The sequence below is a fragment of the Mesoplodon mirus genome (assembly GCF_964341445.2).
Source record: "Mesoplodon mirus genome assembly, chromosome: 14".
Classification (NCBI taxonomy): Eukaryota; Metazoa; Chordata; class Mammalia; order Artiodactyla; family Ziphiidae; genus Mesoplodon; species Mesoplodon mirus.
Window position 1 is genome coordinate 2346178 of NC_138990.1, and position 13232 is coordinate 2359409.

At 38.4% G+C, this 13232-nt stretch overlaps 1 protein-coding gene across 3 annotated transcripts in view; it reads right to left on the minus strand.

Moving 5' to 3' along the window:
- The window catches only part of GCFC2 (GC-rich sequence DNA-binding factor 2), a 68933-nt gene that overhangs the window by 30332 nt on the left and 25369 nt on the right, over window positions 1-13232 (minus strand). For all 3 annotated transcript variants that reach the window (XM_082643013.1, XM_082643012.1, XM_082643014.1), the window contains exon 5: window positions 9894-10009. In XM_082643013.1, coding sequence (XP_082499139.1) covers window positions 9894-10009 — 116 coding nt within the window. The remainder of the gene's footprint in view (window positions 1-9893; window positions 10010-13232) is intronic.

The following is a 13232-nucleotide window of genomic DNA, read 5'->3' on the forward strand; positions in this document are numbered from 1 at the left end:
GGTGCTGGAGCTAATCATAAGTTAGTCTTAGAGGAGAAGTTAGTAAGTGTGGATTGATCAGATTTTATAAACAAGGTGAGTTCCTGCAATAATCAGTGGTTTTATATTTGAAACACAGGAGTCCATGTGGAGTTACTGTTAAATCAATCTGTGGTCTTCCTTGCAATATGGGTATCTGAGCTGGTATTAAAACCATTTGAGCATGTTATGATTTGGTAATTTATAATATTATAAATATTATAATTTATAATCATTAAAGTATTAAAATATTTAATATTAAATTTAATATTTAAAACCAACATTTTAATAATATTTAAATATTAATATTAAATATCAATAAATATTTAATATTAATAAAATTAAATATTAAATTATCATTAAAATTTAATATTAAACTTTATAATTTATAAATTATTTTGGTAATAATTTATCTGTTTTGTGACTCATAATGGTTTCTGTTTTGTCATTAGTTTTTTTTTTTTTTTTTTTTGCGGTACACAGGCCTCTCACTGTTGTGGCCTCTCCCATTACAGAGCACAGGCTCCGGACGCGCAGGCTCAGCGGCCACGGCTCACGGGCACAGCCGCTCCGCGGCATGTGGGATCTTCCCAGACCGGGGCACGAACCCGTGTCCCCTGCATCGGCAGGCGGACTCTCAACCACTGCGCCACCAGGGAAGCCCTGTCATTAGAATTTGATGTTCTGTGAGGTGCACTTCATTCCCTCTGTTGTTGCTGTAGCCCCTATACTGCTCTGTTGATGTTCAGAAAGCCCAGTTTCTTTCAGCTCTTGTGAATATCACATGTATCAACTGATGTAACATAAAAAGACTCTCAAATACAATTCAACATCTGCTTATCTTTTAAAATTCACTTACCCCTTACATATACATGCCAATGGAGAAATAAGAAACACACAAAAAATCCTGAATGTGTTTTACACTAATATTTGACACTCTGAGCACATTAGAATTAGAGAATTAACTAAATGAAATAACAAATTCATAGTATTTGGACTTGAATCAAACAATTAAAAAAATTAAACTTCTGCTAACCTCCTCTAAAATGAAAACTCATTAGCAAGCACTTGCTTAGGCCAAATGTCCTCTTCTCAAGTTTCCCTTGAACAATGACTACTGCATTTGTCTCTGAAAATCTTTCTTTGCTTTATATAAAAAATAGAGGCAGTTAAGAAATAAATCAAGATAATAATGTACAGCAAGCATTATTATTATTATTATTATTTTTTTTTTTTTTTTGTGGTATGCGGGCCTCTCACTGTTGTGGCCTCTCCCGTTGCGGAGCACAGGCTCCGGACGTGCAGGCTCAGCGGCCATGGCTCACGGGCCCAGCCGCTCCGCGGCATGTGGGATCCTCCCAGACCGGGGCACGAACCCGCGTCCCCCTGCATCGGCAGGAGGACTCTCAACCACTGCGCCACCAGGGAAGCCCAGCAAGCATTATTAACAAAATGCTTTAAGTGTAGTATTACTGGTTACAGCAGTAAATGTGTAAGTACATATATGGAAAAACAAGGTATGGAACAGGGTATATAAGTGTGCTTCAATTTTGTATTAAAAATGGGGCAATATATAAGTACATATGTGCTTATACAGACATACATATATATTACTTCTGTAAGGAAACATAGGAAACTGGTAGAAATGGTTTTCTCTGGGGAAGATGACTTCCTTTTCTCTGTATCAGCTTTTGTACTGTTTAAATTTTCTGTCTTTAAACCATAAAATATATTTTCTTTTAAAATAAAGAACCCGGTTAATAGAAAGAATAAAGTACACTAAAGTTAAAAATAACATTTATCTGGATAAAGTGAAATGCTAATCTATATCAGTGGTCTGCTACTTTTTTCTGTTCTATTACTCATGCAAGACAACTCAAACACAATCTCAAAAAAAAAAAAGATTCTGAGTTATATGTGATTCTAGATGCAATCTATCTATAATTCTAGCTCTGTATCAGAAGGAGATGAAATGATAGTGAAAACATTACAAAAAATAATCTTTAATCAAAATAATCTCATCATTTAACATCACTACTGAAAAACAATGACCTAGAACAGAGGCTGGCAAACTTTTTTTGGTAAAGGGACAGACAGTAAACATTTTAGGCTTTGGAAGCTCGATGGTTACTGTTGTAACTCCACAATTTTATGTTGTAGCACAAAAGCAGCTATAGACAATACACTGCACAAGCATGACTATGTTTCAATAAAACCTTATATACAAAAACGGGCTGTAGGCTGGTAGTTTGCCAACCTCCTAGAAAACAGAGATAACCTGAAATCTAAAAAATGGCACATCTAAAATTTTCATATATTTCACAATAAAATATTACAAAAGGTCCTTTTCTGCATCAAATCATTTAAATAAACCATGACCAACATATTTTAGTTGCAATGTGATCAAGGAATGAAGCTACTGTAAACCTGATTTATACAAAAGATACAGGGGAGAAAATTCTGAACCTATTTCAAGGTACCAGAAAAAAATTCCCAGGTATATATATAAAAAAAAGCAATGAAAATGTTCTTTAAGAATACTTGCTTTGGTGGCAGGAGAACCAAGCTCTCTCCTTGTATTAAATGTTGTAAGGACTAATTAGACTTTTACTGTCATACTTATTCTTTCGTGTATCTAAAGATGCACACTAGATCCTAAATAGTAAAACAGAAAATATATAAATATTTAAAACAAGACAACCTATTACGGGGTTTGCCTTATTTTTAACAAAAAATAGCATTTATAAACGTGAGATTAATACTTTTTAAGAGATAACTATTAATCGCAATAGATAATGAGCGGTTAGCTGTGCTTTAGAAATGTATTTGTATCAACAACCATAAAAATATGCCTAACTTTTGCTGCAGTTAACTTTCCCCGGAAACTTATCTTAAGAAATAATATAACCATTTTGGGACTTCCCTGGTGGTGCAGTGGTTAAGAATCGCCTGCCAATGAAGGGGACACGAGTTTGAGCCCTGGTCCGGGAAGATCCCACATGCTGCAGAGCAACTAAGCCTGTGCACCACGACTACTGAGCCTATGTGCCTAGAGTCCATGCTCCGCAACAAGAGAAGCCACCACAATGAGAAGCCCGTGCACCACAATGAAGACCCAACACAGACAAAAATAAATAAATAAATTCATTAAAAAAAGAAAATAACAGTTTAAGTGACTTATAGGAACAAAACGTTCATAATGAACATCTGTAGCATTATTTATAATAAGACAAATTTAGAAATCAAAATGTCAACGTCCAACAGAGAAATACTTAAATAAATCATGATATACTAACTGTATCGATGAACAAAATATTACTAATATGCTTATTATTTTTTACTGTAGTCAAAAACATAACAAAATTTACACTTAACCATTAAAGTATATTAGAGTAGTATTAACGATATGCACATTGATGTATAACAGATCTTTAGAACTTTTTCATCTTGCAGAACTGAAGTTCTATACCCACTGATCAACAACTCCCCATCTCCCCCCACCCTTGGCAACCACCATTCTACTTTCAGTTCCTAAGAGTATGACTACTTTAGATACCTCATAAAAGTAGAGTCATGCAGTATTTATCTTTTTGTAACTGGTTTATTTCACTCAGTCCTCAAGGTTCATCCATGTTGTGGCATGACAGGATTTTTTTTTTTTACCACTGATAATAAATACTCCACTGTGTGTAAATACCACATCTTCTTTACCCATTCATCTGCTGATGGACATTTAAGATGCTTCTACCTCCAAGCTATTGTAAATAATGCTGTAATGTGCAAATATCTCTTGAACTGTTTTCTTTTGAATTCTTTTGGCTATATATCCAAAAGTTGGATTGCTGGATCATATGGTAATTATATTTTTAACTTTTTCAGAAATTGTTCTCCATAGCAGCTGACCATTTTACATTCCCACCAACAGTATATGAGTTCCCTTTTCTCTGTATCTTTGACAATACTAGTCAATTTCTGTATTTTTATAGTGGCCACCTTAATGGGTATGAGGTGATAGCTCAGTGTGGTTATGATTTGTTAATTCTCTGATTAGTGATGTTGAGCATCTTTTCAGGTTTGTTCACCACTTGTATGTCTTCTTTGCAAAATGTCTATTCCAGTCCTTTGCCCATTTTTCAGTTGGATAGTCTGTTGTTGAGTTACATGAGCTACTTACATATTTTGGGTATTAACCACTTATCATATATATGGTTTACAAATATTTTCTCCTATTCCGTTGGTTGCCTTTTCACTCTGTTGATTATTTCCTTTGTTAGGCAGAAACAGTTTAGTTTGATGTAGTCCCACTTGTCTCTTTTTGCTTTTGTTGCCAGTGCTTTTTCTTTCTTGGGTCCTTTGAGATTCCATATGAATTTCAGGATTTCTTCCTATTTCTGCAAAAAATGCCTTTGGGATTTTGATAGAGAATGCACTGCATCTATAGATTGCTTTGGGTAATATGGACATTTTAACAGTATTAAGTTTTCTAATCCATGAACATGGGATGTCTTTCCATTTACTTATGTCTTCAATTTCTTTCAGCAATGTTTTATAATTTTTGATGTACAAATATTTTGCCTCCTTGACTAAGTTAATTCCTAAATTTTATTCTTTTTAATTCTATTGTAAATGAGTGTTTTCTAAGTATATAGTTTTGGACTTTTCATTGTTAGTGCACAGAAACAACTGATTTTTGTGTGTTGGTATTTCATTCTGCAATTTGCTAGATTTATTAGCTCTAACGGTGTGTGTGTGTGTGTGTGCGCGTGTGTGTGTAAGTGTAGTCTTCAGGCTTTCCTACATAAAAGATCATATCATCTGTGAACAGAGATTTACTTCTTCCTTTCCTATTTGGATGTCTTTTATTTATTTATTTATCAATTTATTTTTCTTGCGTGAATTCTCTGGCTATGACTCCTAATACTTTGAATAGAAGGGACAAGAATAGGCATCCTTGCCTTGTTCCTGATCTTACAGGGAAAGCTTTTGGTTTTCCACCACTGAATATGATGTTAGCTGTGGGCTACTCATATATGGTCTTTATTATGTTCAAGTAATTTCTTCCTATTCCTAGTTGGGTGAGGGTTTTTATGATGAAAGTGTGCTTAATTTTGTCAACGGTGTCTTCTGTATCAGTTGAGATGATCATGTGGTTTTTGCCCTTCATTCTGTTAATGTAGTATCCACACTGATTTTCTTATGAATCATCCTTGTATTCCAGGAATAAATCCCACTTGGTCATGTGTATAATCCTCTTAATGTACTGTTAATTACATTTGCTAGTATTTTATTGAGGGTTTTTACAACAATATTCATCAGGGATATTGGCTTATTAACTTTCTTTTCTTGTACTATCTTTGTCTGAGATTTCGGGATCAGGGTAATGCTGACCTCATAGAATGAGTTTGGGAATGTTATTGCCTCTTCAGTTTTTTGGAAGGGTTTGAGAAGGATGGGTGTTAATTCATCTTTAAATGTTTGGTAGAATTATCCAGTGAGGTTATCTGTCCTGGGCTTTTCTTTGTTGGTAGGTTTTTGACTACTAATTCAATCTCCTTACTAGTAACAGATTTGTTCAAATTTTTCATCTCTTTATAAATCAGTATTGGTAGGTTGTATGTTTCTTGAAATTGATCCATTTCTTCTTGGTTATCTAGTTTGTTGGTGTATAATTGTTTAGAGTAGTATCTTATGATCCTTTTTGTTTGTTTCTGTGGCATTAGCTATAACGTTTCTCTTTCTTATTTTTGTTATTTGAACCTATTCTCTTTTTCACTTAGCCTGGCTAAGGGCTTGTCAATTTTTTGGATCTTAAAAAAAAAAAAAACTTTCAGTTTTGATTTTTCTTCAGTTGTTTTTCTATGCTCTATTATGTTTATTTCTGCTCTAATCTTTACTATTTCCTTCCTTCTGATAACTCTGGGCTCAGTTTGTTCTTTCTTAAGTTTTTTGAGGTACAGTTATGCTGTTGATTTGATATCTTTCTTTTTTAATGTGTTCATTGCTATAAACTTCCCTCTTAGTACTGCTTTTGCTGCATCCCATAACTTTGGTGTTTTTGTTTTCATTTGCCTCAAGATACTTTATAGTTTCCATTTTGATTTCTTCTTTGGTACATTGGCTGTTCAAGAGCATGTTTAGTTTCCACACATTTGTGAATTTTCCCTTTCCCTTTCTGTTACCGATTTCTAGTCTCACTGCACTGTGCTTGGAAAAGGTATGATTTCAACGTTAAATTTGTTAAGACTTGTTTGTGACCTAATGTGGGATCTATCCTGCAGAGTATGGTCTGTGTGCTTGAAAAGACAGTATATTCTGCTGCTGTTGGGTGGAACATTCCATATATTTGTTAGGTTCATTTAGCTTTGTTCAAGATCACTGTTTCCTTAAGATTCTCTGTCTATTTCATCAATTATTTGAAAGTGTGATATTGAGGTCTCATACTATTATTATATTGCTATTTCTCCCTTCAGCTCTGTCAACATTTGCTTTATACAGTTAGGTGCTCTACTGTTGGGTATATATATATATATATATATATAATTGCTATATTGTCCCAATAAATTGACCCTTTTATATTACATAATATCCTTGTCTCTTGTAGTTTTATTTTTATTTATTTATTTATTTATTTATTATTTTTTTTCAGTATGTGGGCCTCTCACCGTCGTGGCCTCTCCCGTTGCAGAGCACAGGCTCCGGATGCGCAGGCTCAGCGGCCATGGCTCACGGGCCCAGCAGCTCCGTGGCATGTGGGATCCTCCCAGACCGGGGCACGAACCCGTGTCCCCTGCATTGGCAGGCGGACTCTCAACCACTGTGCCACCAGGGAAGCCCTCTCTTGTAGTTTTAAACTTAAAATTCTTTTCTCTAAGTAATGCCACTCCTGCTCTCTTTTGTTTACTGTTTTCATGGAATCTTTTTGCAATCCTATCACTTTCATCCTTTATGTATCATTAAATCTAAGTGAGCCTCTTGCAGATAGTATATAGTGGCTCTTGCTTTTTAAAATTTTTTGGCTGTGCAGCTTGTGTGACCTTAGTTCCCTGACCAGGGATCAAACCCAGGTGCTAGGCAGTGAAAGCACAGAATCCTAACCACTGGACAACCAGGGAATTCCCGGATCTTGCTTCTTTTATTTTTCCCAACCTATTCAGCCACTGTATGTCTTTTGATTATAGAATATAATCCATTCACATTTGAAGTAATTACTGATATGGAAGGACTTACGACTGTTATTTTTAAATTGTTTTTTGTCTGTCTTGTAGTTATTTTGTACCTCTCCCTCTCTTTTTTTTTTTAACATCTTTATTGGAGTATAATTGCTTTACAATGGTGTGTTAGTTTCTGCTTTATAACAAAGTGAATCAGTTATACATATACATATGTTCCCATATGTCTTCCCTCTTGCGTCTCCCTCCCTCCCTATCCCACCCCTCTAGGTGGTCACAAAGCACCGAGCTGATCTCCCTGTGCTATGCACCTGTTTCCCACTAGCTATCTATTTTACGTTTGGTAGTGTATATATGTCCACGCCACTCTCTCACTTTGTTGCTGCCTTGTGTTTTGTTGATTTTTTTGTAGTGATGTGCTCTGGATCGCTTTCATTTTCCTCTGCATACCTTCTATAGGTATTTTCTTTATGTTTACCATGGGGATTACCAAAAAAAACCTTATAATTCTAGTAATCTATTTTAAACTGACAACATCTTAACTTCAATCACATACAAAAACTCTACTTCTTTATATCTCCCCTCCACCTCTTGTTATTGATATCACAGATTACACTTAAAAATTTTGTATCCACTAACATGTTATAGTTATTTTTGTGCTTTTACCTTTAAAATTCTATATTAAAAGTGATTTTTACACCACACTTACAGTATTACTGGATTCTGTATTTATATATATATTTACTTTTACCAGAGAACTTTGTATTTTTGTATGGTTCATGCTACTGTCTAGTGTTCTTTCATTTCAACTTGAAGGATATCTTTCAGCAATTTTTGTTAAGGCAGGTCTAGTGTGATGAACTCCCTCAGCTTTGTTTACCTGAGTTCTTTATTTCTCCTTCATACATGAAGGACAGTTTTGCTGGATACAGTAATCTCTGTTGGCAGTTTCTTTCTTTCAGTACTTTGAATATATCATCCTACTCCCTTCTGGCCCCTGTAATGTTTCTGTTGAGAAGTCTCTTGTTAATCTTATGGGGCCCTCTTGTACATGATGAGGTGCTTTTGTTTTGTGGCTTTTTAAATTCTTTGTATCTAGAAAGTTTGATTATAATCGTCTCAGTGTAAGCCTCCTTGTATTCATCCTTGTTGGAGTCCTTTTAACTTTTTTAAGTTGAATGCCCATTTCCTTCCTCAGGCCGGTAAGGCTTTGGCCATTATATCTTCAGATAAGCTCTCTGTCCCATTCTGCTACTCTTCTCCTTCTTGGATTCCCATAATGTATATGTTGTTCTGCTTGATAGCATCATATAAATCCCTTAGGATTTCTTCACTTTTCTTTTTTTTTTTTCTTTTTGTTACTCTGACTTGGTAATTTCAAATGATCACTCTCAGAGGTCTTGCTTGTTTCTTCTGTTTGATATAGTCTGCTACCTTCAGTAAATTTTTTAGTTCAGTTATTACACTTTCAGCTCTAGAACCTCTGGTTCTTTCTCAGTTTCCACCTCTGTTGGTATTCCAACCTTGTTCATGTATCAGTTCCCTGATTTCTTTAGTTGTCTGTGATCACTTATGGCACATTAAGCTTCTTTAAGAAGACTATTCTGAATTCTCTGTCAGGTAATTCATAGACCTCTGTTTCTTTTAGTTCTGGAATTAATTTTGGCCCTTTGATTGGGCCATGTTTCCTTGTTTCTTCATGTATCTGGTTATCTTTTTGTTGTGTTTTGTGTATTTGAAAATGCACTTAAGGGGAGTTTCTCCCCCATATGAAGCTGTTTCTCTTAAGTGCATTTCAATCAGCTTGACTGGAGATTCCCAGTGGTGTTGTGTGGGGAAGACTGTCTTCTCAAACCTTTCCTGGGGGATGCACCTTCTCTGGGCTTCTATATGAAATTTCCTAGTTATAGAGATTTGTGGGTTTCCTTTTCAGGATTCTGTAGTCTCTTGTTCCCTCTGGTGTTTGTAGTACTGCAGACTTTCCGGTTCTGCAACAGGCTGCTTAGCTCTTTCTTGTCCTCAGGTATTTAATGTATGATGGTTCCCCATCAGTGCTCTGAGACAGACAAGACAGAAACAAGTCCCTTGGGCAGTACCTCCAAAAGACAGTGTTCCACACTTCTTTCTCCTTCCCAATGGAAAAGCTATGACTTGGGTTTTTTCTCTCCATCAAAAGCAGTGCTGGCTTGTGAGAGGGGCTAGATGCAGTTGGAATGAAATGGTTTTTCTTACCCATTACAATGTGGGTATTTTGGGCTTTGAGCTTGCCTGGGGTACTACAACTTCCTGATTCCTGGAGTACTCATAAAAGCTTTTTGGACAGTATGTTGTTGTTAAGTTGGTATCTCTGTGAGGCAATGAGGTCTAGGGCTTCTTATTCTGGCATCTTGCTGCCAACACTCCCGACATATTATTTTTAAAAATTAAAGGCTATTTAACAATGCAGATAAATGCTAACAAAAATAGTAAGTGAAAAAAGCAGAACTTGATTTTATTGATTGTAACTATACTATATATATTTATTATAAACACTAAAAGACATAAAAAAAGGAAATCAGTTATATTAATGTGGTAACAGGTGATGCTAATTTTTTCCTATAAATCTCTTTAATACTAATATTTAATAGTTAAAAAGATTATAGTGCTAATTTTTTTCACTATTAAATGTCTATGACAAATATAAATTTTAAAATTAATATTACTTACCTAGTATTTAGTTGCTTCTTTATAATTTCTAAATTTACTGGTGGAAATGAAATGGAAGCACCAAACTTCTTCACTGTTTGAGATTCACTGCTATGAGAAAGATCTATCTCTCGTCCCTAAAAATAATATGAAAATTTATATTGTTTTCAACATTCATTAGTCTTACAAATATTAATAGCATGAAAGCAGATTGGATACACCAAGGTCTCACCAGCTCAAAATTCCATGCCTCTGACATTTTTTATGGTTATAATAAAACGTTTTTAAAATTTGCACACAGTTTTAAAATTTAGAACTTTAAATTCATGTGCAAGAGGCAAATTACAAAATCTTATTTTTCACAAAAGCTTGGTTCTCAGTGCTTATATAGCTAGTTCTGTTTATGATCTAATATACTCTCAAAAAACCACATACTGGAGGCTCCAATCAAGGTGGCAGAATAGAAGGACATGGAGGTCACCTCCACCCACAAATACATGAAAAATACATCTCTGTGGAACAATTCTCACAGAACACCTACTGAACCTGGCAGATCTCAGAACCTAAAAGTGCAAGAAAGATCTCCATGTAATCGGGTAGGATGAAAGAAAAAGAAAAAAAGGGAAGTGGGATGGGACCTGTGTCCCTGGGAGGGAGTCATGAAAGAGGAAAAGGTTCCCATACCTTGGAAGCCCCCCCAGGTGGGACAGAAAGGGAGCTTCAGAGGCTCAGAGGAGACAGCAGCAGCCAGTTTGCACAGAGAGACCAGAACAGATGGTCTGGGCCACTGCCCTGCACTCCCCAGCCTGAGATGAACATCGGCTGGTGCACATGAGGGCTGGGTGCTGATACTCCAGCTTTAGAGGACAGACCCAGGGGAAGGACTGGGGTTGGCTGTGTGGAGACAGTAGGAAGGGGCTGGAGTGTGGTACAGCGTCAACCGGTGGGTATACATGGAAGAAGCCTGGGCCCGCCATAGAAGCGAAGTGTCATTGTTAAGGGGGTGTGAGAAGGGAGGGGTGGTGCCTGCCAATAGCAGCCTCACAGAGGCAGTGGGGCTGCCACTGAAACCCCACTGTTAATGTGCATATGAGTGAAGGGAGGGGCAGGGCCGCCATAGCAGCCTCTTTCTCTGCACACTCTCAGCTGGCTTGGCACCACCTCTACAAGCTCTGGGGGCATGCAAGTGCCAGGGGGTTGCCCACAAGTGGAGGCGGGGCTGAAATCCGAGTTGATTACCAGGGGTCACACAACTTAGGAAGCAGGGCTGAAATCTAAGCCATCTCCCCACGACTGTGTGATCTGCAGATTTATGCCACGGCTACTGGTTTTGTAAAAACTCAGCGACTGCACGATATCTGAATGGACAACGGGTGCTCCTGCAGCTCTGATGGGTCTGGACTTAGCACCTGTGGGCTCTGTGGGCGCATGCACATGCAGGCTGGGACAGGGTCTGGGTTGCTTCCATAGCTCCCATAGCGGGTCGAGGTGTGCAACTACTGCAGTCGTGGTACCTGACTTCAGTGGATCTGCACTGGTTGATTTGAGCCGGTGGCTTTGTAAACACAGGGCCTGAAGGACACCAGGGACTACTGCCTGCATTCCCAAAGTTGAGGTGGGACCAAGGGCATGCCACCAACAGTATACTTTGTTAGCTTGCACAGTGGGTTTCAGGTGACACCATGGAGCGCACTTCACAGTGGATAGCTCTGGGAGAGGAACACTCAGTGGCTCCTCTCAGTGCGAGTGCTCCAATTACACCTATCTCACACCGCACATCAGAAACAGATCTGAGGGTTTCTACTCCAACAACTAGGGGGTAGACGCTGCCTCCAACAGGGCTGTGACAACCACAGAGCAAAGAGGAGGATCCGCTCAACATTCAGTTCAGGCTCGGGTCACCACAACACCAGTCACACCCCCTTTTAAGGTGATAATGGCCAGCACACACTGAGGAAAGAGGCAGCCATACTAAAAACAGCCCTCCCACCAAATATATTAAACCCATGCAGGCTACACATGGATACTCCCACATAGCCCTCCAAGACCACAGTAATTAACTGTTTCTCCTAAACTCATAGAGTAAGAGAAATATAAGTAAAATGAAGAAGCAGAACAACCACTTCCAATTAAAAGATGAAGAGAATTGCCCTGAAAGAACAAACAGTGAAACAGACATCTTCATCTAATAGATACTGATTTCAAAAAGGAGATAGTGAAAATACTGAAGGAATTAAAAAAGACTATAATTGAAATACATATTACTGTAAAAAGGAACTAGAAACTATATAGAGGAGCCAAGAAAAATTAGAAAACTCAGTTGCCCAGATGAAAGCTGAGTTAAAGGCAATAAACAGCAGACTGAATAATGCAGAATGAATGTGTTCTGAAAGACAAAATAATGTAAATCACCCAATCAGAACAGCAGACAGAAAGCCAATATAAAAAAATGAAAAAAATGGAAGCAATAGAAAAGATCTATGGGATAATACAAAGCTTGCCAGTGGTTAGAGGTCCCGCTCTGCCAACAATCAGCCTGGCAGTGGTCCTCGCTGTGGAGAGTGCAGAGAGAGGAGGATCGCAGCCTTCTCCCTGGGGCCCTCCAGGCCCTCTGGCCTCAGGCCGGAGGGTGAGCTGGTGGCTCAGGGACAGGCTGAGGGCTGTGCCCTGCAGAGCTCCAGAGCCCTCGCCAGGGCGACCCACTTGTGGGGTCCAGGCCTTGAAGCTGCCCCGAACCTCTCCCCCATCCCCACCTCTGGGACTTAACGGCAGCAGCAGTCTCCATGGGTCACAGTCCGTGGAGGCCCCAGCAACTGGAGTACATGGACACTGCCGTTAAGGTAGGATACTTCCGTACTCCCGTGAAGCCGGGCACAGCCACATGCCTCCTTGCAGCTAAGGAAGTCTGAGCAGAAGTGACATGTATAGCACCCAGGCCAAAGCACTGAGCTTCAGTACTTGACTCAAAGGCTTCTCTTCCCTGCCGCAAGGACCTCGGAGGTTCTGACTCCAGTCATGCTTGTGGAAAGTTCTATGCTCTCCTTCCTGCTCCTGCTGCCTCAACAATGTTGCTTCGATTAAAATTACTGTTCCCTGAAGAGTGGGTTCTGTCTCCTCCAGGCCCATAAGGGCCAGGGCAGGATACAGGCTCCTCCCCAGCCCACAGCCCCACCCACACTTTGGGCAAAGATGACTTGCGCTACAGTTGCTTTTATGTACCAGGACTGGTGATTTTTAGTGTGGTCTGATGTTTCCTCAACTTTACAATTTTCAATTAGTTCCAAGGGCTTTTTTTTTTTATCACTTCACTGATTCCTGGACTAAAGAGTTAGAAGGCAGTTTAGATTTAGTCCAGACATT